This window comes from Gigantopelta aegis, chromosome 6 (assembly GCF_016097555.1).
Source record: "Gigantopelta aegis isolate Gae_Host chromosome 6, Gae_host_genome, whole genome shotgun sequence".
NCBI classification, from domain to species: domain Eukaryota; kingdom Metazoa; phylum Mollusca; class Gastropoda; order Neomphalida; family Peltospiridae; genus Gigantopelta; species Gigantopelta aegis.
The window spans coordinates 102684391-102711745 of record NC_054704.1 but is presented as its reverse complement, the minus strand read 5'-3'; the positions used below and the strand labels follow the sequence as shown (position 1 = coordinate 102711745).

General features: G+C 37.7%; 2 protein-coding genes and 1 long non-coding RNA gene across 3 annotated transcripts in view; all 3 read right to left on the bottom strand.

Moving 5' to 3' along the window:
- Positions 1-17628, bottom strand: part of LOC121374844 — a 53858-nt gene extending 36230 nt beyond the window's left edge. The window contains exons 1-4 of the mRNA XM_041501954.1: positions 17498-17628; positions 15494-15795; positions 4916-4982; positions 297-562 (exon numbers count right to left, since the gene is read on the bottom strand). Coding sequence (XP_041357888.1) covers positions 297-562; positions 4916-4982; positions 15494-15795; positions 17498-17628 — 766 coding nt within the window. The remainder of the gene's footprint in view (positions 1-296; positions 563-4915; positions 4983-15493; positions 15796-17497) is intronic.
- A 3317-nt stretch (positions 17629-20945) lies between these two features.
- On the bottom strand, positions 20946-24953 carry LOC121374843. Its single transcript, XM_041501953.1, has 4 exons — positions 24815-24953; positions 24191-24245; positions 23473-23750; positions 20946-21055 (listed from the first exon to the last, which is right to left on the bottom strand). The coding sequence occupies exons 1-4, from the start codon at positions 24951-24953 to the stop codon at positions 21000-21002; spliced, it is 528 nt and encodes a 175-aa protein (XP_041357887.1). The 3' UTR covers positions 20946-20999.
- Positions 24954-24969: 16 nt separating this feature from the next.
- On the bottom strand, positions 24970-26712 carry LOC121373982. The gene is made up of 3 exons (XR_005958167.1): positions 26564-26712; positions 25700-25766; positions 24970-25089 (listed from the first exon to the last, which is right to left on the bottom strand). It is a non-coding gene; the product is annotated as an uncharacterized LOC121373982 (long non-coding RNA).
- Between the last annotated feature and the right edge of the window lie 643 nt (positions 26713-27355).

The following is a 27355-nucleotide window of genomic DNA, read 5'->3' as shown; positions in this document are numbered from 1 at the left end:
ATCAACCTTTGCCGTAACACAGCAGGAGGACCTGGTTTTCTTTTACGTTTATTCAACCATGGCCAATTTAGACGTCATAAAAGATATTTGCTAAACTTTCGTTGTTGAGTATATTAATGTAAAAAGTCAAAGAGTGAGAATGTAAAAAGTCAAAGAGTGAGACACATTCAGATAGATAGATAGATAGATAGATAGAGAAACAGATAGATAGATAGACAGAAACATTTTTCGAGTACTTTTGTTCGTGTGGATGGTTTACTAAATTCTTAACTAATAAAATATGTTTGATTATTTACCTTTCTTTCTGCGCCAGATACCCTGCAGGTAATGTCGGAAAATCCCGATATCGGATGCAAACACGGGTTGTTGGAGATACAGCCAAAATAGTTTGTCATAGGCAGATATTTCAGACTGTGTTGTAATCAGTGTGTATTGTCTGTTGCTTGGTGATATATTCGTCAACATTTCCTGAAGACGGGTGCTGTTTATTTCTGGCAAAGTCTGTGGGAGCAAGGTTATTCCATTCGTGGATACCGTGTATTCCACTTTTGTCAACATTTTACTGGAAAAAAAACCAAACAATAAATGACGATGTTAAATGCATATATGACGACGTTTGTTTAATGTCATGATCAATGTATAAGTATTGAAGTAATTGTTGCTCTGTTTTAAATATTATTTAGAAAATGGCTACCATTAAATTTTAAGCACTAAATCATTTACTGGTTTATTATTATTGTATTTATAGAACTAGCATGTGTAATATGCACTGCTAACAATATAGATGCAAAACTAAACTTAATTACCCGAATTTTATAAGCACAGTTGCTTTTCACTATTTGGGTATCAAAAAACGAAATGGTATCATTTGTTAGACAGAGATTTACTATTAAAAATAAAACCAACAATGAACATGTAATGCAAAACAAATACAAATACAATACAAAAGTGTTTTATTTACCTGCATGTATAAAGCATCCAGCCCACAGTACATCTATTTTACTCAGTTGCACACATGACATACATACACATTTAGATGATATATATATGAAGAGTTCAGGCGCAAAACGCGATATAAACCATGTTGTATCTATTTTTTAGTTAAAGCCATTATTGTATGTCAGTAAGGGCTAATCGTGGGCCCGCTGTTTTGCTGCAAAACGTGATTGATCCTCATGAAATTGTATTGGGTAAATCCCGTTTTTGTTTATCAAAACGCGATATACGCCAATTAAAAAAAGCATTTTTACTGAAAATTAAAAATGGATATATCGCGTTTTGCGCCTGAACTCTTCATATATAACATCGTATACATTCAAGTTTCACAGTATATAAACAAGTACATGTAGTACTTTTCCATTTCTTTTGCTCCGTTGCAAATATGGCATATATTCCAGTTTAGTATTATAAAACCATTTTAGATAAAACTGAGAGCCAAAATCGGATTTTTAACAAATTGTCATATCCCTGTATATGCAAACATGTCATACATTATAGTGTCCATACTGTATATATCGAAATACTAATATTTCACTTTATCCTATAACTTACCCATGATATTCATGTCATAAACCCATGTGATAATTTTAGTGTATTAACCCAGTTAATAATGGTATGCAAATTTGCAATGTCTCTAGGTAATGTGTTGCTGTGGATGGGTCATTTGCTTACAAGCCAACAACACCTATGTACATGATCGTAACGTTTTCAAAGATTTAGTTAAAATGCGTGACGTCAAACTAATTTGTGCTAATCGTGATGACGTCATATTACCGATGGCGGCGACTTTAGGTTCCATTAGACCAAATCAATTCCTATTGCCGATAATGTTAACGTTTACTAATAAAACGGATATAAGCAGCGTTTCAACACACCCAGGAAGTACAGCAATAGAAAGTGTGGCACCTCACATCTAATCTAGCTGCAAGAAAATGGGGGGTCACGTATCATTTAAGAGATTTAATTTATGTTTTTAATAGCAACCGTACTTTTTGCTGAAAATTGCAGTTCCATTTTTGGGGGTACCCCGCATTAGTTTCAACCTCTGGTATATACTGCATAACAACTGTATAACAAATAAAAGTGTATTTATTTATTGTCAATGGATAATAGTATTTGCACAAATAATCAATGTCACATATTACTACCAATCACACCCACAGCTGCTTTTACTCCGTAAATATTTGACGGTGCACGTCGAACTTTGACACGGTACTCTCTTCTTTGGTACTATGCAACCTATATCAACAAAATATATTTTTCAAAAAGTGTCCAATTGGGTGTTTTCATGACTATCAGGATCTTCTGTGTTCTGATATGATGTGACAACATAATTGAAAGTGTTGTTCCTACAGTGCAACCTGATTTAATGTACACCTCAGGAAGCATCAGTGTTATGCAAAGTTGTATACAAATGCAATGTATCATATTTAAAACAAATAATAAATAAAAATACTACTCTTGAAGATACATACTATGGGTTGGTTGTGTATGCTTAGTTGTATATGAATTGTGTGCATGCATAGTCAGAGTCTCTCATTTCCAATACATAATTACCTTAAAACTCATTTATTGCAGTGACCCTGTGTTTTGAAAGACTTTAATGGGCATATGATAAGAACTTCACTAGAAAAAAAAGCATATTACATGTGGTATCCGAAATGAACACCAATGCATCCACAAATAGTAATAAATTAATGTGGTATACATCATGGTGGGGTAAACACCCAAGGTATGGACTATGCTTGGATGTCAAATCACTGAATGCAATATTTTCAAACCCATCAGCCTAGTTGGTTTTTATATATGCATTATTAAATCCACTGACAGCTACAAATATATCAGTTGATATTTTATTAATAATCTCCAGTGATTGGTGCTTACAGACATGTATCATATCTAGAGTTATCGTTAGGGTTTTACATCTTTATTTTTTATTTGTCATAAAAAAAGCACATTCAATCCATCAAAAGAGTGCGAAAGTCATTTTTCTTTAATTATTTTCTGTTTTTACTGAATATAATATTTATATCGTATGCATTACTACAATCTGTAATGTAACACACCATTTACACAGTAATATTGGAAAATATAGCTTTACAAGTGTGGTAATAGTGGAAGATAATACTAACACACTCCTAGGTAGATTAACAAATGTGTCAAAATTACTCTTGTACTTGGTATATACTTCAAATACCCTTTACTATAGAAAACTCACTGAATATATGGACAAGATTTAATGAACTGACCTAAAGCTATCATTACCAAGCTTATATTTGTGTACAAATAAAGAAGAGAATGCAAAATGGGTACACAGAACCCACTTCTGTAGATTTTAATGTTTTTGCCAAAGTCACAAAAACAATTGTAAAAACTCCCATATTTGCCTAAAACATAATTCACCAACCTAAAAAGTATGTTAAAATTACAGCAGAAATCAGGTTATTTAAATATAGTCATTCCAAAGCCAATTGCATTCAAATACACATTGTTAATGGAGATCTAAAAGCTTAACCTAATATCAGCTAACATTATTTTTTAACTAAAAATAAATTATTACTAATAGCTTATTTCATCTTGCCTAGACTTATTATCCTAAATAAGATTAGTGTTATATGACATGTCCATCACCTTGGATAAATAAGCTTTAAAATATTTTAAGTAAAAAATATGGGCCAAAATCTCCAATTGGTCAGCACAGACTTTTTTTCAAACTCTATTCTCAGCAGTGCACAGTAAATTAATGCCAAGGTCAAGGTCATTATGAACTCCCATGCCTGAGTGTAACCTAATTAAGCAATTATGTCTGTCAAATAACAGTAAATGGCACACAATATAAAATAATGATAATATAGTGAATATATGCTATAGGTTCCATTAGACCAAATCAATTCCTATTGCCGATAATGTTAACGTTTACTAATAAAACTGATATAAGCAGCGTTTCAACACACCCAGGAAGTACAGCAATAGAAAGTGTGGCACCTCACATCTAATCTAGCTGCAAGAAAATGGGGGGTCACGTATCATTTAAGAGATTTAATTTATGTTTTTAATAGCAACCGTCATTTTTGCTGAAAATTGCAGTTCCATTTTTGGGGGTACCCCGCATTAGTTTCAACCCCTGGTATATACTGCATAACAACTGTATAACAAATAAAAGTGTATTTATTTATTGTCAATGGATAATAGTATTTGCACAAATAATCAATGTCACATATCACTACCAATCACACCCACAGCTGCTTTTACTCTGTAAATATTTGACGGTGCACGTCGAACTTTGACACGGTACTCTCTTCTTTGGTACTATGCAACCTATAGTACTGTGATTTACTAAAAATGTATAGCACTCTATTGATATTTTCCATATTAAAAAATACTCGTGATGAGTCCTCTATTTATATACATGCATGTATAACTAGATACACAAATACATTTATTTTTTCATACATTCTATATTAATACTAATACTGCAGCATTTCGTTAAGTATGTCCATTACTTTCTTAATGCGTATAGCTAGATTTGTCATGGTTAAGTATTTTGTTGACTGAAAAAAGTGCACAATATTCTCAAGTAGAGGATTTATAACAATAGTCTGGTGGAGAAAATCATCTTAAGTCCCCTACGTATAACAGGGCACACAACGATGAAATACAATTCATCTTCTATAAAACCGGTATTTCAAACCCTACCTGTCCTGTCTTCTGTCCAATATATATATATATATATATATATATATATATATATATATATATATATATATATATATATATATATATATATATATTATGACAGTGATGCTATTTGTGATGATTCATATTGGATATGATAATAATGATGATGATGATGATGATGATGATGATGACGACGCTGTACGGTAATTAATTTTATTAACTTTGCATCAGTACATACCCATCCATATCAATGCATTCTTCCTGCCGCACTACTTTCGTATTGATATTTGCCATGTCAGTAACAGCTGAAATTAATAAAATAGCTTGTATAATACAGGAGCTGAAGTGTACAGTATCATGTTTTCATTGATTTTCATGTAATATCATTGTACCGGACATTCTTGAAATTAAATGATTTTTTTTTTTTTTAAGTAATTAGTGTTCATTATCCGTATTTTATTTTTAAACTTCCATTACAAACAAATATCAAATTAAGGCTAAATGTCAGTATCGGTTATGACCACCACGAGCCCTGATGACAGCTTGACAACGGAGACTCATGTGGAATGTTCTGCCACTCATGCTGCAGTGCCGTAAGAAGTTGGGGTGGTGGATTCCTCCGGCGCACACGCTGATCCAGTGCATCCCATAGATGTTCTATTGGGTTTAAATCCGACGAACGGGCAGACCAAGGTAATGCCTGGACGTTGTAGCGCTGCAGAAACTCCTGACTAACACGTGCAACATGTGGTCTGGCATTGTCATGCTGAAACATTCCACCATTGATGTTCATGTGCGGAATGATGTGATGCTGCAGGATCTCATCTCGATATCTGATGCCCGCCAGTGCACCTGCCACATGCACAAAAGCCGTCCTACCATCATGGTAGGTTCCTGCCGACACCATGACACTGCCACCACCAAAACGGTCGACTTGTTGCATGCAGTTTGGAGCATAACGTTCTCCTCGACGTCTATAGACACGTGTGTGTCCCTCAGCACGTGACAGGAGAAAATGAGACTCATCTGAGAACAAAACAGTCCTCCACCTGGCACATGTCCATCTCACCCTCTACTGGCACCACTGCAGACGCTCCGCTAAGTGACGTGAGTGAGGTCCATACGTTACGTCGCACTGGTCTTCTAGGGGAAATTCCTGCCTACCTCAGTTGATTACGAACTGCCTGGTCAGAAATTCTGCGTAGTGTAGGGATTTGTGTTGCTGTGGTTGTTGCTTTTGTGATTCCATTTCGAAGATGACACACCCGGATGTGTCGATCTTGAGCGGCGCTAGTTACTCTAGGACGACCTGACCTTGGCCTGTCATTTACACTTTGAGGAGTGTTGTATCGTGCCCATAAAGCAGAGATGGTGCGTCTGGAGAAGCCAAAGTGCCTTGCCACAGCTTGTTGAGTTGCCCCTCCCATTAGTGTGTTACCTACAGTGTCGCTATGCGGTCTGTTTGAATCACTGCTGATGTGCTTGACATTAGTGTGTTACCTACAGTGTCGCTATGCGGTCTGTTTGAATCACTGCTGATGTGCTTGGCATTAGTGTGTTACCTGCAGTGTCGGTATGCAGTCTGTTTGAATCACTGCTGATGTGCTTGGTGTGTTACCTACAGTGTCGTTATGCAGTCTGTTTGAATCACTACTGATGCGATTGGCGTTACTGTGTTACCTACAGTGTCGTTATGCGGTCTGTTTGAATCACTGCTGATGTGCTTGGCATTAGTGTGTTACCTACAGTGTCGCTATGCGGTCTGTTTGAATCACTGCTGATGTGCTTGGCATTAGTGTGTTACCTACAGTGTCGCTATGCGGTCTGTTTGAATCACTGCTGATGTGTTTGGCATTAGTGTGTTACCTACAGTGTCAGTGTCGTTATGCGGTCTGTTTGAATCACTGCTGATGTGCTTGGCATTAGTGTGTTACCTACAGTGTCGTTATGCGGTCTGTTTGAATCACTGCTGATGTGCTTGGCATTAGTGTGTTACCTACAGTGTCGTTATGCGGTCTGTTTGAATCACTGCTGATGTGCTTGGCATTAGTGTGTTACCTACAGTGTCGTGAATATGCGGTCTGTTTGAATCACTGCTGATGTGCTTGGCATTAGTGTGTTACCTACAGTGTCGCTATGCGGTCTGTTTGAATCACTGCTGATGTGCTTGGCATTAGTGTGTTACCTACAGTGTCGCTATGCGGTCTGTTTGAATCACTGCTGATGTGCTTGGCATTAGTGTGTTACCTACAGTGTCGGTATGCGGTCTGTTTGAATCACTGCTGATGTGCTTGGCATTAGTGTGTTTACAGTGTCGTTATGCAGTCTGTTTGAATCACTGATGTGCTTGGCATTATGCAGTGTCTGTCTGTTTGAATCACTGCTGATGTGCTTGGCATTAGTGTGTTACCTACAGTGTCGGTATGCAGTCTGTTTGAATCACTGTGATGTGCTTGGCATTAGTGTGTTACCTACAGTGTCGCTATGCGGTCTGTTTGAATCACTGCTGATGTGCTTGGCATTAGTGAGTTACCTACAGTGTCGTTATGCGGTCTGTTTGAATCACTGCTGATGTGCTTGGCATTAGTGTGTTACCTACAGTGTCGCTATGCGGTCTGTTTGAATCACTGCTGATGTGCTTGGCATTAGTGTGTTACCTACAGTGTGTATGCGGTCTGTTTGAATATGCTGATGTGCTGTTTGAATCACTGCTGATGTGCTTGGCATTAGTGTGTTACCTACAGTGTCGTTATGCGGTCTGTTTGAATCACTGCTGATGTGCTTGGCATTAGTGTGTTACCTACAGTGTCGGTATGCGGTCTGTTTGAATCACTGCTGATGTGCTTGGCATTAGTGTGTTACCTACACTATGCGGTCTGTTTGAATCACTGCTGATGTGCTTGGCATTAGTGTGTTACCTACAGTGTCGCTATGCGGTCTGTTTGAATCACTGCTGATGTGCTTGGCATTAGTGTGTTACCTACAGTGTCGTTATGCGGTCTGTTTGAATCACTGCTGATGTCTGTTTGAATCACTATGCGGTCTGTTTGAATCACTGCTGATGTGCTTGGCATTGTGTTACCTACAGTGTCGTTATGCGGTCTGTTTGAATCACTGCTGATGTGCTTGGCATTAGTGTGTTACCTACAGTGTCGCTATGCGGTCTGTTTGAATCACTGCTGATGTGCTTGGCTGATTAGTGTGTTACCTACAGTGTCGTTATGCGGTCTGTTTGAATCACTGCTGATGTGCTTGGCATTAGTGTGTTACCTACAGTGTCGTTATGCGGTCTGTTTGAATCACTGCTGATGTGCTTGGCATTAGTGTGTTACCTACAGTGTCGTTATGCGGTCTGTTTGAATCACTGCTGATGTGCTTGGCATTAGTGTGTTACCTACAGTGTCGCTATGCGGTCTGTTTGAATCACTGCTGATGTGCTTGGCATTAGTGTGTTACCTACAGTGTCGCTGATAGTGTGTTACCTACAGTGCGTTATGCGGTCTGTTTGAATCACTGCTGATGTGCTTGGCATTAGTGTGTTACCTACAGTGTCGTTATGCGGTCTGTTTGAATCACTGCTGATGTGCTTGGCATTAGTGTGTTACCTACAGTGTCGTTATGCGGTCTGTTTGAATCACTGCTGATGTGCTTGGCATTAGTGTGTTACCTACAGTGTCGCTATGCGGTCTGTTTGAATCACTGCTGATGTGCTTGGCATTAGTGTGTTACCTACAGTGTCGTTATGCAGTCTGTTTGAATCACTGCTGATGTGCTTGGCATTAGTGTGTGTGTTACCTACAGTGTGTCTGATGTGCTTGGCATTAGTGTGTTACCTACAGTGTCGTTATGCGGTCTGTTTGAATCACTGCTGATGTGCTTGGCATTAGTGTGTTACCTACAGTGTCGCTATGCGGTCTGTTTGAATCACTGCTGATGTGCTTGGCATTAGTGTGTTACCTACAGTGTCGTTATGCGGTCTGTTTTTCGTTATGCAGTCTGTTTGAATCACTGCTGATGTGTTTGGGATTATTGCGTTACCTACAGTGTCGTTATGCGGTCTGTTTGAATCACTGCTGATGTGCTTGGCATTAGTGTGTTACCTACAGTGTCGTTATGCGGTCTGTTTGAATCACTGCTGATGTGCTTGGCATTAGTGTGTTACCTACAGTGTCGTTATGCGGTCTGTTTGAATCACTGCTGATGTGCTTGCATTAGTGTGTTACCTACATTATGCAGTCTGTTTGAATCACTGCTGACAGTGTGTTACCTACAGTGTCGTTATGCGGTCTGTTTGAATCACTGCTGATGTGCTTGGCATTAGTGTGTTACCTACAGTGTCGTTATGCGGTCTGTTTGAATCACTGCTGATGTGCTTGGCATTAGTGTGTTACCTACAGTGTCGTTATGCGGTCTGTTTGAATCACTGCTGATGTGCTTGGCATTAGCTGTTACCTACAGTGTCGTTATGCGGTCTGTTTGAATCACTGCTGATGTGCTTCGCATTAGTGTGTTACCTACAGTGTCGTTATGCAGTCTGTTTGAATCACTGCTGATGTGCTTGGCATTAGTGTGTTACCTACAGTGTCGTTATGCGGTCTGTTTGAATCACTGCTGATGTGCTTGGCATTAGTGTGTTACCTACAGTGTCGTTATGCGGTCTGTTTGAATCACTGCTGATGTGCTTGGCATTAGTGTGTTACCTACAGTGTCGTTATGCGGTCTGTTTGAATCACTGCTGATGTGCTTGGCATTAGTGTGTTACCTACAGTGTCGTTATGCGGTCTGTTTGAATCACTGCTGATGTGCTTGGCATTAGTGTGTTACCTACAGTGTCGAATCACTGCTATGCTTGGCATTAGTGTGTTACCTACAGTGTCGTTATGCGTCTGTTTGAATCACTGCTGATGTGCTTGGCATTAGTGTGTTACCTACAGTGTCGTGTTACCTATGCGTTATGGTCTGTTTGAATCACTGCTGATGTGCTTGGCATTAGTGTGTTACCTACAGTGTCGCTATGCGGTCTGTTTGAATCACTGCTGATGTGCTTGGCATTAGTGTGTTACCTACAGTGTCGGTTACCTATGCGGTCTGTTTGAATCACTGCTGATGTGCTTCGCATTAGTGTGTTACCTACAGTGTCGTTATGCAGTCTGTTTGAATCACTGCTGATGTGCTTGGCATTAGTGTGTTACCTACAGTGTCGCTATGCGGTCTGTTTGAATCACTGCTGATGTGCTTGGCATTAGTGTGTTACCTACAGTGTCGCTATGCGGTCTGTTTGAATCACTGCTGATGTGCTTGGCATTAGTGTGTTACCTACAGTGTCGGTATGCGGTCTGTTTGAATCACTGCTGATGTGCTTGGCATTAGTGTGTTACCTACAGTGTCGTTATGCGGTCTGTTTGAATCACTGCTGATGTGCTTGGCATTAGTGTGTTACCTACAGTGTCGCTATGCGGTCTGTTTGAATCACTGCTGATGTGCTTGGCATTAGTGTGTTACCTACAGTGTCGTTACCTATGCAGTCTGTTTGAATCACTGCTGATGTGCTTGGCATTAGTGTGTTACATTAGTGTGTTACCTACAGTGTCGCTATGCGGTCTGTTTGAATCACTGCTGATGTGCTTGGCATTAGTGTGTTACCTACAGTGTCGGTATGCGGTCTGTTTGAATCACTGCTGATGTGCTTGGCATTAGTGTGTTACCTACAGTGTCGTTATGCAGTCTGTTTGAATCACTGCTGATGTGCTTGGCATTAGTGTGTTACCTACAGTGTCGCTATGCGGTCTGTTTGAATCACTGCTGATGTGCTTGGCATTAGTGTGTTACCTACAGTGTCGTTATGTTACCTACAGTGTCTGTTTGAATCACTGCTGATGTGCTTGGCATTAGTGTGTTACCTACAGTGTCGTTATGCAGTCTGTTTGAATCACTGCTGATGTGCTTGGCATTAGTGTGTTACCTACAGTGTCGTTATGCGGTCTGTTTGAATCACTGCTGATGTGCTTGGCATTAGTGTGTTACCTACAGTGTCGTTATGCGGTCTGTTTGAATCACTGCTGATGTGCTTGGCATTAGTGTGTTACCTACAGTGTCGTTATGCGGTCTGTTTGAATCACTGCTGATGTGCTTGGCAGTGTGTTTAGTGTCGTTACCTACAGTGTCGTTACCTATGCGTTATGGTCTGTTTGAATCACTGCTGATGTGCTTGGCATTAGTGTGTTACCTACAGTGTCGTTATGCGGTCTGTTTGAATCACTGCTGATGTGCTTGGCATTAGTGTGTTACCTACAGTGTCGTTATGCGTCTGTCTGTTTGAATCACTGCTGATGTGCTGCTTGGCATTAGTGTGTTACCTACAGTGTCGTTATGCAGTCTGTTTGAATCACTGCTGATGTGCTTGGCATTAGTGTGTTACCTACAGTGTCGTTATGCAGTCTGTTTGAATCACTGCTGATGTGCTTGGCATTAGTGTGTTACCTACAGTGTCGCTATGCGGTCTGTTTGAATCACTGCTGATGTGCTTCGCATTAGTGTGTTACCTACAGTGTCGTTATGCAGTCTGTTTGAATCACTGCTGATGTGCTTGGCATTAGTGTGTTACCTACAGTGTCGCTATGCGGTCTGTTTGAATCACTGCTGATGTGCTTGGCATTAGTGTGTTACCTACAGTGTCGGTATGCAGTCTGTTTGAATCACTGCTGATGTGCTTGGCATTAGTGTGTTACCTACAGTGTCGCTATGCGGTCTGTTTGAATCACTGCTGATGTGCTTGGCATTAGTGTGTTACCTACAGTGTCGCTATGCGGTCTGTTTGAATCACTGCTGATGTGCTTGGCATTAGTGTGTTACCTACAGTGTCGGTATGCAGTCTGTTTGAATCACTGCTGATGTGCTTGGCATTAGTGTGTTACCTACAGTGTCGTTATGCAGTCTGTTTGAATCACTGCTGATGTGCTTGGCATTAGTGTGTTACCTACAGTGTCGCTATGCGGTCTGTTTGAATCACTGCTGATGTGCTTGGCATTAGTGTGTTACCTACAGTGTCGCTATGCGGTCTGTTTGAATCACTGCTGATGTGCTTGGCATTAGTGTGTTACCTACAGTGTCGGTATGCGGTCTGTTTGAATCACTGCTGATGTGCTTGGCATTAGTGTGTTACCTACAGTGTCGTTATGCGGTCTGTTTGAATCACTGCTGATGTGCTTGGCATTAGTGTGTTACCTACAGTGTCGCTATGCGGTCTGTTTGAATCACTGCTGATGTGCTTGGCATTAGTGTGTTACCTACAGTGTCGGTATGCAGTCTGTTTGAATCACTGCTGATGTGCTTGGTGTGTTACCTACAGTGTCGTTATGCAGTCTGTTTGAATCACTGCTGATGTGCTTGGCATTAGTGTGTTACCTACAGTGTCGCTATGCGGTCTGTTTGAATCACTGCTGATGTGCTTGGCATTAGTGTGTTACCTACAGTGTCGGTATGCGGTCTGTTTGAATCACTGCTGATGTGCTTGGTGTGTTACCTACAGTGTCGTTATGCAGTCTGTTTGAATCACTACTGATGCGCTTGGCATTAGTGTGTTACCTACAGTGTCGCTATGCGGTCTGTTTGAATCACTGCTGATGTGCTTGGCATTAGTGTGTTACCTACAGTGTCGTTATGCAGTCTGTTTGAATCACTGCTGATGTGCTTGGCATTAGTGTGTTACCTACAGTGTCGTTATGCAGTCTGTTTGAATCACTGCTGATGTGCTTGGCATTAGTGTGTTTGGGATTATTGCGTTACCTACAGTGTCGTTATGCTGTCTGTTTGAATCACTGCTGATGTGCTTGGCATTAGTGTGTTACCTACAGTGTCGTTATGCGGTCTGTTTGAATCACTGCTGATGTGCTTGGCATTAGTGTGTTACCTACAGTGTCGTTATGCGGTCTGTTTGAATCACTGCTGATGTGCTTGGCATTAGTGTGTTACCTACAGTGTCGTTATGCGGTCTGTTTGAATCACTGCTGATGTGCTTGGCATTAGTGTGTTACCTACAGTGTCGCTATGCGGTCTGTTTGAATCACTGCTGATGTGCTTGGCATTAGTGTGTTACCTACAGTGTCGCTATGCGGTCTGTTTGAATCACTGCTGATGTGCTTGGCATTAGTGTGTTACCTACAGTGTCGGTATGCGGTCTGTTTGAATCACTGCTGATGTGCTTGGCATTAGTGTGTTACCTACAGTGTCGTTATGCAGTCTGTTTGAATCACTGCTGATGTGCTTGGCATTAGTGTGTTACCTACAGTGTCGTTATGCAGTCTGTTTGAATCACTGCTGATGTGCTTGGCATTAGTGTGTTACCTACAGTGTCGTTATGCTGTCTGTTTGAATCACTGCTGATGTGCTTGGCATTAGTGTGTTACCTACAGTGTCGTTATGCGATCTGTTTGAATCACTGCTGATGTGCTTGGCATTAGTGTGTTACCTACAGTGTCTTTATGCAGTCTGTTTGAATCACTGCTGATGTGCTTGGTGTGTTACCTACAGTGTCGTTATGCAGTCTGTTTGAATCACTACTGATGCGCTTGGCATTAGTGTGTTACCTACAGTGTCGCTATGCGGTCTGTTTGAATCACTGCTGATGTGCTTGGCATTAGTGTGTTACCTACAGTGTCGGTATGCGGTCTGTTTGAATCACTGCTGATGTGCTTGGCATTAGTGTGTTACCTACAGTGTCGCTATGCGGTCTGTTTGAATCACTGCTGATGTGCTTGGCATTAGTGTGTTACCTACAGTGTCGGTATGCGGTCTGTTTGAATCACTGCTGATGTGCTTGGCATTAGTGTGTTACCTACAGTGTCGGTATGCGGTCTGTTTGAATCACTGCTGATGTGCTTGGCATTAGTGTATTACCTACAGTGTGGCTATGCGGTCTGTTTGAATCACTGCTGATGTGCTTGGCATTAGTGTGTTACCTACAGTGTCGGTATGCGGTCTCTTTGAATCACTGCTGATGTGCTTGGCATTAGTGTGTTACCTACAGTGTCGGTATGCAGTCTGTTTGAATCACTGCTGATGTGCTTGGTGTGTTACCTACAGTGTCGTTATGCAGTCTGTTTGAATCACTACTGATGCGCTTGGCATTAGTGTGTTACCTACAGTGTCGCTATGCTGTCTGTTTGAATCACTGCTGATGTGCTTGGCATTAGTGTGTTACGTACAGTTTCGCTATGTCGTCTGTTTGAATCACTGCTGATGTGCTTGGCATTAGTGTGTTACGTACAGTGTCGGTATGCCGTCTGTTTGAATCACTGCTGATGTGCTTGGCATTAGTGTGTTACCTACAGTGTCGTTATGCGGTCTGTTTGAATCACTGCTGGTGTGCGTGGCATTAGTGTGTTACCTACAGTGTTGCTATGCGGTCTGTTTGAATCACTGCTGATGTGCTTGGCATTAGTGTGTTACCTACAGCGTCGGTATGCAGTCTGTTTGAATCACTACAGATGCGCTTGGCGTTAGTGTGTTACCTACAGTGTCGCTATGCGGTCTGTTTGAATCACTGCTGATGTGCTTGGCATTAGTGTGTTACCTACAGTGTCGGTATGCGGTCTGTTTGAATCACTGCTGATGTGCTTGGTGTGTTACCTACAGTGTCGTTATGCAGTCTGTTTGAATCACTACTGATGCGCTTGGCGTTAGTGTGTTACCTACAGTGTCGCTATGCGGTCTGTTTGAATCACTGCTGATGTGCTTGGCATTAGTGTGTTACCTACAGTGTCGTTATGCATTCTGTTTGAATCACTACTGATGCGATTGGCGTTAGTGTGTTACCTACAGTGTCGTTATGCGGTCTGTTTGAATCACTGCTGATGTGCTTGGCATTAGTGTGTTACCTACAGTGTCGTTATGCGGTCTGTTTGAATCACTGCTGATGTGCTTGGCATTAGTGTGTTACCTACAGTGTCGTTATGCGGTCTGTTTGAATCACTGCTGATGTGCTTGGCATTAGTGTGTTACCTACAGTGTCGTTATGCGGTCTGTTTGAATCACTGCTGATGAGCTTGGCATTAGTGCCTTACCTACAGTGTCGCTATGCGGTCTGTTTGAATCACTGCTGATGTGCTTGGCATTAGTGTGTTACCTACAGTGTCGTTATGCGGTCTGTTTGAATCACTGCTGATGTGCTTGGCATTATTGTGTTACCTACAGTGTCGGTATGCGGTCTGTTTGAATCACTGCTGATGTGCTTGGCGTTAGTGTGTTACCTACAGTGTCGTTATGCAGTCTGTCTGAATCACTGCTGATGTGATTGGGATTATTGCGTTACCTACAGTGTCGTTATGCTGTCTGTTTGAATCACTGCTGATGTGCTTGGCATTAGTGTGTTACCTACAGTGTCGTTATGCGATCTGTTTGAATCACTGCTGATGTGCTTGGCATTAGTGTGTTACCTACAGTGTAGAGCTTTGCATCACCATACGCTCACTTTCTTGATTGTCTTCTGTAAAAATAATCCTACAGCATTATTGTTACCAATGTCAAGTTTCTTTTGTAGAAGAGTATATATTGAACAAAATTATGGGTTAATAGTACATTCGACATTTTCTTTTTATATGGTAAACAATACAAAAAGAAAAAAGAAAACCCACCGCATGCACGATTTATGAATACGTCACTGGACACAATTTACCCCAAAAAAATCATGAGTGTTTAAAATTTGCTAATCAAATATAACTCGAGGAAAATCGGACCAGAACGTCTGAATTAATTTGTCAAGTATTCGTAAACTATATATTATATATTAGTATCGTAATAATACCTAGATAATTAATACCTTGTATCGTCTGCTTCCATATGTATGTTAGTTGAGATTTTAGGTCATAGATGTTGGATTGTAAGATGGCCACATTAACATAGAACTCGAGACTACTACTGTATGACGTGAGATCATCTTCATGAAGGTCCAGCAGTCTGTTGTTGCCTGGTGGTCCAACGAATGGCAGGTCTCTGATCGCTTTCATCATTGTTGTTAGATTCAGTAATCGACCGTCAAATCCCCAGCCAGGGATGTAAGGAGTTATGCTGGCACCAGTACGATTGGAATAAGGATACACGTCTATTTTCCAGACAGAGACACTGAAATGGTTTAACATGTAAATTGTAATTAAAAATATTTTAAAAATATTTGAAGCGTTGTTGGTATGCTATGTATGTGTTGTGCAAATTTGAATGACAAAACTATTATCTGCGAACAAGACCGTATCTCTGCACAATGGATAGTTGAATGGGCATTTGTCAAAATAGTGGTTGATTCCATGAATCTCTATCTCGTCTATAGGAGGCGATTCTTTACTGGACGATACGTACTACTGGCACCGCCACAAAGGGGACTGCCACTCCAAACTAGTTTACTAAATCAAAACTAGCACAGGACAGAGCTCACTGGAATAAATACCAAAGTTACATAATATTATACAGTGCAATATCATTTAATATGCAGATGTCAAATAACGGAATGTTAGATCAAAGATAAAATATTAATCTTTAAAGCACAACGCACCATTATAAGAGCTGATACGTGCGTTTTTCTTATCAAGTCGTAGTCTTTGATGAAATAGCAATGGGTATTCCATTTTAAAAAGAGGACCATGCACATCTTTGACTTTAATATATCATTCATCATAGTGTATATTATTACACACCTGTGTACGATATTATTCATACCATAACAATTACTCAATATCTAACTAGTGTACTATTGGCAAGCGCTGACAGGTAGGAATGGGACGATTATTCGATGTTACCGATTTCGAATTTTTAATGGTACGTTTCCGCACATTGCTGGTAATCCTAATGACCCGTAAAGTATTTCGGCCAATCACAGCATTCGATTCCCTTAAACCGGACATGGTTGCATGGATTATAGGTGCTGTTCGGATCCTGTACAGAACCCGCGAATTTCTTGCCGGGACCGTAGAAATTGTAACATCCCATAAATAGGGGCTGACCAGTGATTAATCCGCCGAGAGAATACACATTTTAAGTATCTTTCGTCCCAGTTGTCAAAATTGAAAAAAGTAAAGATGTGTTAACTTCAACAATTATAACATGGCGCCCAATTTCCGTCATATTAAATTAAAACGATTCAACGTCGCTAATTTCTGTAAGTTTTTATCTGGACGAAATTGTCCGCAGTTCCTGAACTACAATGTACGCAAACTACATTGCACATTTTTTCTTCTTTTTAAAAAAAATAAATATTTGCATATTTCTTTTTTCACTTTCGGTACAAGCAAAAAAAAAAAATAATAATAATAACTATAAATAATTCACTATTATATATTATGTGCATGTACTTGTGCTTGCTTGTCTTTTTTTAATCAGTGATACCTTTTTATGTAACGTGTTGAGTTAAATAATCAACAGTGGGCCTATATATTATGTATTTGTGCTTATATCGAGTAATTCATACTTTACATATATATATATATATATATATATATATATATATATATATATATATATATATATATATATATATATGTTACAGTCAATGTGTAAAACCAGGCAATCTGTAGAATGCCTGAAAATTTCAGGCAATCTGTAAAGTAACTGATTCACTCAGGCAATCTGTATATTGCCTAAATATTTCAGGCAATATACACATTGCCTGACTTTTCAAGGTAATTTCTAGACACATTGCCTGAAATGAAAGATCCACCATTCATTGACAGCAATTGTTGTAAAGGTAAACACACCTAGTGACAAAATGCAATATTAGTTAAAATTATGTAATTTATTTCAAATAAAAATCTCTACAAAGACATTCTCCAAAAACAAAACACTGACGAAAAGCTTCACATCAAAGTCATCACAGAACTCAAGGTTCTGTGGCCCGATCTCCTCATGGTTCACGGCAAGCCTCGGCACTCTCAGAGTCAATGATCCGTTGAACGGCTGAACTGTCATGTGAAAGATATGTTGATTGCATGGCTCAGTGATAACAACTTAACAGACTGGCCTATGGGATTGCGATTTGTTCAATTCCAGAAAACCTGCAGTTATCATTCTGGCATCAAACAGACACCGTACAAGGCCTTATTCGGTACTGATGCACGAATTGGATTGCGTACCTCTGTCTTACCAACTGACATTCTGAAACGCATGGTGTCTGAAGAGGATCTCATTGCAGCATGGATGCTGCAGAATCTGATGAATCTGAGCAGGACACAGTCAACGTCACCAATGATGTTCCCGAATCCTTGTCAGGTATGTTCACACTGTTCGTCACTATATGGCACACTATGTATGTTATCACCGTATAGTATTACTTTCAAATGAACCACTTTAAAATTAATTTTACTCTGTACTTTGTGCATATTATTACTTTTTCATACACAACAAAAATAGTTCACCACTATTCCACAATTAGTACTATTAATAATATGTTAATATAACAGGTTTTTTGGTTAATGGATGACAAAATGTTTCTCTCGGTGGTTTTTCATGTAATAAAAAGTAAACTAATATATGTAATATCAATACTTAACAAAATATTTAACAACGTTTTATTTTACATCTAGAACAACCAGCTCAACTCTCAGTGCAGCAAGAGAACATCTATATCCAATGTAAGCGACCAGCTGATGGTCAGATGGCACAAGCAGAACGCATGGTCAAACGAAGTCGTCTGGAGCATGTTGATGGTAATCATGGGTGTGATTGTTGATCGAGATCAAAATGACTTGTACTGCATTGCAGTTCACGCAGGACTACTTAAAGGACGATACAGCATGAACCAGTTTGATTATGTATCCAAAAGTTATATACTTTAAGTGACATGTGTACCGACATTGAGGTGGGACTCAGACATGCAGTGAAAGACAAGTCATTGGGTGGAGGTCAGGGCTACGCAAAATGTAATTGTGCTATTAGTGGCAAACGATGCTCATCAAACCGCTGCAAGTGCTACAAGGCAGGTGTAAAGGGCAATAGCAGATACCACTCCAGTCTGACCTGTCTAAATAAATAAATGTGTAGAAGTGCTAGTTTGTAAATGTTTTAATGATATATGTGATGTATGTTTTAATGCATTTATCTCAAATCCGTAGCAAAAATATTCAAATTGTTTTAATGATTTGCATCTATGTATGTTTTAATGTATTTATCTCAAAGCTTTAGCAAAAATATTCAAATTGTTTTAATGATGTGCATCTATGTATGTTTTAATGTATTTATCTCAAAACCTTAGCAAAAATATTCAAATTGTTTTAAAGATGTATGCGATGTATGTTTTAATGCATTCATCTCAAATCTGTAGCAAAAATATTCAAATTGTTTTAATGGTGTGCATCTTGTGATTAATTATCAATTATGTGTTTGGTTTAGATTTTTACTTGTTTTAATGTCTTTAGCTCAAATCCGTAGCGAATTAAATAATATTGCATTTTGTCACTAGTTGTGTTTTCCTTTATAACAATTGCTGTCAATGAATGATGGATCTTTCATTTCAGGCAACGTGTCTAGAAATTACCTTGAAATGACGTCAAACTCGAATGACGTCATTTTGGATGTCCTTACATCAAAATAAAGTTATGTCTAACGTTTTTTTGTTTTCTGAAAGCTGGAAAGCAATGTATTTATGTGATAACTATGAACGCATACGTCAAAAATGGAGTGGCACCCAAATACGTTTGCTTAAATGTAAATAAACCTAGTGCCGAGACCTCGACTAATTTACATCTAATTTGCAAAGTTATCAAATTCTTAAAGTATGTGATCTGAAAAATATCACATACTTTGATTGCACTGAAAATGTAAGATATTATATGATAAATAAATAAATATAGATAGATAGATAGATAGATAGATAGATAGATAGATAGATAGATTTAGAGAATAGCTAACGAGCTACGAGGAATTAGAATTATCTGTCCCGAGTGAATGAATGTAAACCCGAGCCTTTGGCGAGGGTTTTACAACATTCATTTACGAGGGACAGATAATTCGTAACTCCTCGTAGCGAGTTGGTTATTCTCTTTATTACCCATTGTCAATTTTAACTGATTTTTAATGTAAAAATTCCTCTGCAGTTTACAACAAAGCCATCAGCCATTACGTCATATAATCTTACGCGCATTACATGACGTAATGTAAGTGACGTCATAATATTAACGACGTTCTTTTCACAGCCAAATGTTTACAGTACAAAATAATACAACTGTATTTGCATTTGTAAATAATTATTTTTATATATTACTAAAGCCGCTGCTTATGAAAATATACCATTTCATGTTTACGAAACAAAATGAGTCCATTTTTTTGTGTAAATCTGTGTAGATCGTATAACGTATGTGTAATCTGACTCATGAATGGAAACATTATATGAATGAAAGTGAAGTTCCGGCCATAGCAAGCAATCAACCAAACGTCGTGATTTTTAACCCAGCCAATCAGTGGCTGTAGAAGTAATCTGCACACTGTGCAGAGATCGAAAAAATATTACCCCGTATATTTTAGCCCATATGGGTAATAAATATTATATACGTCTCATCAAAGATTTGACATAATCAATGTAATATTACAGAAATATATCTTGACTAAAATAGGCTTTTATATTTGGTGCTATTGTGTACGAAGCGAAAACGATGTTGTGGCAAGTGGCTATCGTCAAACTGCTACTCTTTGTTTACGGCCCTATGTACAAAATGACAGTAGCACATACACTCAGCTCAATCTTTGCTGCTCCTATCAACAGTTATTGTAAATTTAAACACCTCATTAACTGAACATTAATGCAAGCTTCGCGCCAAAATCAAAACTGTACTTTGCTAACATATCGTTGCCCATTGTGACGTCGTTTAAGTTTACATGTGACGTAGATCACTTGCTGACTTAATTCGTAGAAAAATAACGTGAAGTAGGATTCACCATCTGCTTAATTGTACGTTGCTGTTTGTTTGCAGTTGTTTTGTAATAATTAAAACACTAAACTAGCTTGCCTGTCATACCATTTTTTATGAAACTCGTCAGATAACAAAACTGTTCACTGTTTCAGAAAAATGGTATGACAGCTAAGGTCGTTTAGTATTCTATATGTATGACATTACTCGGTGCATTTATCTGTAAAACATTTATCAGTTAGACAATTTAATTTATGTGTTTTATAGTTTGAAGTTTCATGTATTCAAATACTTGCATATTAAATGTTGTCGTAAATATAGAAATAATGTCTTACTACTGTGAATAATACAATGACATTTTTCTTATTAATTAATGTTCCTGGACACTTTTCAGTTATTAACCTGCATGTTCAATGGTGGAGACAACAAAACGTATAATTACCCCCATTTGTTGACAAATTCCTCTTGAGGTATGGTATTCACAATCACTGAAACTAATAGCAAATGTATTTAAAGTTTACTTATATAACAATTTCATAAAATAAAATAATTGTTAAAATATAACTTTAAAAACAGATGTCTGTGCAGGGGAAGGGGTTTTCTTTCATTATCATTTAAATCCACTTAAACTTCGCTCGCCAAGGCTAGACCCACAATCCGCATAACTTTCTGCACAAGCGCCAACAAATAACATTGAATATATAACTAAACGTATTTAATTCCTTGTTAGTTGTATAATAATATTTTATACATATTTGTACAATGTGACAAGACACCAAATATGCAATAAAATGATGTTAGTTGTGCATACCTTTTAAATATTTTAATTTCATTTAATTAAATTAAACACTAGTAGAAATCGTAAATGATGTACAATATATATGATCAAACGTATTATTCATTTATAATAAACATGACATGGGTATCAAAAACTATAAATCACAAATAAAATAAAATCTTTCATAATAAATTTAATACTATCATAAATGAATAGTGATTATAATTTATATTTTGCATTTTATTTGGTTCGACTTACAAAATCAATATAAAATAAACATCAAACATTATCTAACTAAAATTCGGTATAAAGGTTATTTGTGGTTATAATAGGCAAACAAGCCCAAAAGCACCACAACCATTCGAAACTCTAGGGGCCGATTTCATATGTCTGGGTTTCGTAACACCGGGTTATATCAAACCCTAGGTTTAACACTAGTTTACGTAAAACGCTGAAAAACTTGACCAAGACATACACCCGTGGTGCATTTCACATGTGTGTGTTTTACCTGTTTACAAAACCACGCTTTTTACATGGGTTACCCGCAGATTGTGTTTGAAGAAAATCTTGTGATTAAAACATTGTACTAAATATGGCTTTCAAGTGAAATTACGGTAAGATATGCTACATTTATTATGTACGAAGATAAAACAAGGGTGCGAAAAGTGACTCGTCGACCTTAGTATAGATTTCTAACAGTTGTGAACGTTATATTCATAATTAAGTGTTTGATGTGTCACAACTACATCGTAATATAATACAAGTTATCATAAATAATCAATTAATGTTTTATTAAATTAATTAAAAACACGTATTTGTCATTACGGCATGTGATCAGCTTACACTCGAAATAAAAATGTATTAATGAAGAAAGTCGTATCTGTGGAATGTCGTGTCAGCCAATCAGAAAGAAATGTACTCTTACAACAGCCAATCGTTAAACGACAATGTCAGAAGGACATACGATTTAGTTATGACATACGAGGGAAATCGTACGATAAATATGACCCTCGTTATGCTGTACCTCGTAGGTAATAAATACTAAATATAACATCATCACGATTTGGCAAACACACACAAATGACGTCATGTACTTTAATGAGTTTGCGTTCACGACTGTTTTAATGTTAAATTTATAACAAAATGTCATTTTAACGCAAATCATTATTTATATTTTAGCAGAATAACGATAACTTTTGTTTTTGAAAATTATCTGTGAACGTGATTAAAATGCAAAGTTATAGCTATACCCAGAACAATGTGTAAAGTGGTTTACATTGTTTCTGTTGCCTACATGTACGTGCATGTGCGTCTAAAATGCAGGCGTTTAGAGAAAGCATAGCTGGGGTAATAAATAGAATAACAAACTCGGTACCAGTTATTATCAAATGTATATCCCGAGTGAAATACTTTTCGTTTGTCACTCGCTCGCGACAACTAAACATTATTTGACTCGGGACATAAATTTCATAATAACTGGTATCTCGTTTATTATCCTCTATATATTTCAGGCGTTTTGTTGTTCATTCGCCACGAACATGGTGAATACTTTGTTGTGTCAAGGGGTAGATTTAATTATACAGTGGTGCTAAAAACAAAAGGCAAAAGGGCATCTTGTCTAAAGGGGGAGGGGTTCGAACCCCCCCTACCCCCACCCTGTATTCGCTTCTGTCGTGACTTCAAATGATCTTTGAAAATGCGTTCACATTTTATGGCTATGCAATACTAACGTAAAACACGATTTTGCTGCCGAAATTATCCATGAAGAAAAGTTACTTTGAGCAAACCCAGCGAAAAACCACCCCAAGGGCAGGTTTAAACAAGCAATACAATTGTAACCCAGTGTTAAACTAGGATTACTGAAAACCAGACATGTCAAATGCACAATAAACATGACCCAGGGTTTAACCTAGGTTTAAACCATATGTTTCCAAAACCCACCGATAACCTAGACATAGGAAATCGGCCTTAGGAGATTTGGCTGGATATTCTGACGAATGTGTCTTTTTTCCTATTAACACGACTTGATGTAGAAAACATTTGCATCAATTAGATTTGCAATCATGTTTTGTCTAATTGTTCTTTACACTGTATTCTGATATAGATATTTTTAATAATTTATAGGTATGTTACCATTATTTACGTATAGGCCACTTTCAATAACGTTCTGTAGGTCTGCTAATTGACTTTCTAGGAGAGGAGCAGCAAAGATAAATAACATGCGATGTCTGGGATCAAGAAGATGACTTCTGTCCAGCCTGTCAATGGTATATGTGTATTGGCCTTGTATTTGATAGCTGATCATAGTCTGCAGAAGACCCCACTGAATATCCGTGAGTGAATTTAGCTCTGAGGCATCCTGAATCACACCAGCTATAGAGACCTGAAATTCCAGTAACCATTTCGTTTTTCTGAAAGTGTAAAAACATGTTTCCAATTATATACCTAAATATAAAACACATAATCTATTAAAAAATACATTACATGTTTTTGTTAATTTATTTTGACCATAAGAAATATACATGATTAAATGGATTGTCCCGTGTTTGCTGTCATTGTAACATGTTTTACGACCAACACATCTTTTTTGATGACTAAAATTGTATGATGATTATATGATATACTTATGATGTTTGTAGTAGCCCAAACTGGATTTTACATCCCAGTAATGTCGTACATAATGAACTGCTACAAACATTGAGACATGGCTGCAAACACACTGGGTATGCATACACTGGTATAATAAAGACGAAAATATAGTGAATAGATCAGACAGATAGACACACACACACACACGCACACGCATACGCACACACACACACACACACACACATATCTGAATAAATCTCACCCATTCAAATCCACCATTTTTCTTTGCTTCAGTAGCGCAACTTTTGAGCAACAATCTGAAAATAAAAAATACGCTGTGAATAACTTTGATTTTACCTACTTATGGTTTGGATTTAGCACGCATTTAACACACATAAACACTTTCGCATTTAACAGTCATTAAAACGTTACAGCTGTAACCCGCTTTCTTCCTCATTTAATTGAGTGAAATGTGTGTCATATTTATGGTATTGCATGACAATACCCAAAATATGACTGAGATACCTTTAGTGACGTCTGTTTGGTCTGATATATACATTTGAGCAATGTACATTTCAGCTATACATGTTTGTACCATTTTATTTAGGTTTTTAATAAAAACTGTACAACATTACAGTATAAAAAACATATTAATCACCATCCCACTAATAAAATAACGAGTACATCAAAACCAATCCTTTACAAAATGGATTAAAGTTGCTAACCTTTGTTCCTATTAGAAACACTAGGACTCCATGAACACAATGGAGTTGCCAAAATTGACAAGTGTAATGTAACGGTAAACATAGCTGAGCATATTATAGCTAACTAGTTCGCATGTTCTAAACGACAAGGTGAGCACCATTAATTTACATGACAGTATTACCTGGTGTTGAGATCTGAAGTATAGTAAGTAAGGCAGACTCTATATTCATTCTGTGGTTGATCTTGACGGGTTTGTCAAATACTAGTTTCAAAAGAGAATTCACGCTGATTATTTGTTCTTCTCTCACATTAACAGGCATGAGTTTGGTGCCATCAGTTGCCGTTATGTTTTCCAGTGCTGTCATTATTGCACTAAAGTCCAAATGAGACGCAGTGAGTGATTCCACATTAGAGTCATTAACAGTCAGGAAATAGGAAAGTCTGTAGAGTATTTGCCTGTAAGAAAATCAGTGTTATATTCTTAAAAACGTTTACATTTATTCTAAGAAAAAAATGCCATGAAGAATATTTGACAAACTGAGGTCAGTGGTACTTAATCATTATCTCATGAGTGCTTGTGTCAAAGAATCGAACGCCTTCAGCGGACCATTGTTTCTAAATCCCTATCAGTTTTCCACGACTAGAATATTATAGACAGTAGAATGTGCTGTCCTGTTTGTGGGAAATCATATATAGCAATATGCTTCTGCTAATGTCGCGAGTTACCCCCGCAGACTTAGATGATTAATTAATCAATGTGCTCTAGTTTTGTCTTTGAAGAAAACTAACTGTAACTTTTTCAGTATATCAATAGCAGTATAATTTGGTGTTCATTGGAATAATAACATAGCACGATTATGGTCAGTAGTCGAAATCTTATTGCATGCTTGATAATATTCTTCAATATTTCATTCGACCATTCTAGAATAAAATAGAGAATCTTCTCAAAGGTGCATTTGCATTACATGCAGTTCGAACAGGCTAATAGTCGCTATCATCAGCTTAAAATATATTTCCTTTTTAATAATGAAAACAACAGACGAGGGTATTTAATAGAGTTACCTACCCAGAAGAACTGATCGTTTCTGTCAACATCCAATCGGTTATATTCAAACAACCACACGTTTTGTACTCTAAAAATACAAAAGAGATGAATGGTAAAATCACTACATAAGTATATCATTGTAGTAATTGTTGTGTTTAAAGACACTTGTGCGAAATATAACGATTAACTGGGAATTTACATGCCTTTTCTAATGAAAATGTTTCAACCCTTTGTATGTGTATTTTTTTTTAACACTCCTTTAGGTCTTACCTTCAGATCTCATAATATTAATACACAGGGCATAGGGTAGAGTATGTTGCTTTAGAATTAGAGTAGACAATTGACTTAATTAATGAATTAGGGTCGACCCCTTTAGGCGAGCCCATTGGGCTATTTCTCGTTCTAGTCAGTGCACCATGACTGGCATATCAAAGGCCGTGGTATGTGCTATTCCATCTGTGTGATGGTGCATATAAAAGATCCCTTGCTACTAATGAAAAAAAATGTAGCTGGTTTCATTTCTAAGACTCTATGTCAAAACTACCAAATGTTTGACATCCAATAACCGATGATTAATATGTCAACGTGCTCTAGTAATGACGTTAAACAAAACAAATTTTAATCTTAATTAATGTCATTCTCTTTACAAATCATTAGAAGTTCTTTTTAAAACTTCAATTCTTTATTGTATGAAAGGTCTTAAGCTCATACATATAAGTACTAATATATTAAGATTTTGGAACTTTTTGTTCAAATATTTTATGATACGGTAAACTATGTTCATGAAAAAAAACCTACCAGTAAATTTGACTCAACTCATTATACACCTTTACCAAAACCATATTAGTTCTAATTTTATATTGTTTTACGTATTTGGATTATTACCATCAATTAGGTTCCATTGCTTGAGAAGTGCCACTTGTATCTCATGCCAAGAGCAATAGGATACGTTTTTTGTGAAGTAAATGTTGAATGTGTCTCTCAGATTGTAAAAGTGTTTATGATTATCAACCACCAGTCGATGGATCTGCTTTCCTCCCACAGTGTTCAACGTGAACTCATCAGTAGGGATGGAAAACGATATAGGCAACAGTTGTTTCTCATCTACAGTCACCATGAAAATGGCTTTCCAAACACTCTCCCTGCAGGTAAACAATTTAATATTAATTGATATTATAGTTAGCCAATTAGGCATTAACAAAACTGGTAATATTTGAACTGTTCCTATTGTTTCCCTTCAAGTTTTTTATTTTTATAAATCATCATTGTAATAATATATTACACACATTATTCAAAAAGGAACCATGATCAACTAAAATGTAATAAAATGTGTCAAACTCGATACATCAAGTGCAAGTCATGCTACATAATTATATAGCTACATATCTACTACATAATTATATAGCTTGTATCTAATTGTATCTCATAATGTATATATTATTATATATACAGTTTAATTAAATCAGTTCTAGTGCTTTTTAGACTGTGAAAACAGAGGTGTTGAAGGATATGGAAATGTCTCTATCCCTTTAGAGTTGCAAGGAAATATTATGACAAGTTGTAATTCATTTAAGATTTGACCGCAATTATTTTGGTTCATGCAAGTATGAACCGAAAAAACGATCTGCACTCTGTATGACCCCGCGTAGAGGGTCATAGAAAAGTGCACATCGTGTT

Coding starts and splice junctions, on each gene's coding strand:
- LOC121374843 (XM_041501953.1), bottom strand. CDS start 24,953: ATGCCTGTTAATGTGAGAGAAGAACAAATAATCAGCGTGAATTCTCTT. Junction 24,246..24,814: donor ACTTCAGATCTCAACACCAG/GTAATACTGTCA, acceptor TTTTATTTTCAG/ATTGTTGCTCAAAAGTTGCG. Junction 21,056..23,472: donor TGGCCTATACGTAAATAATG/GTAACATACCTA, acceptor ATTTGCTATTAG/TTTCAGTGATTGTGAATACC.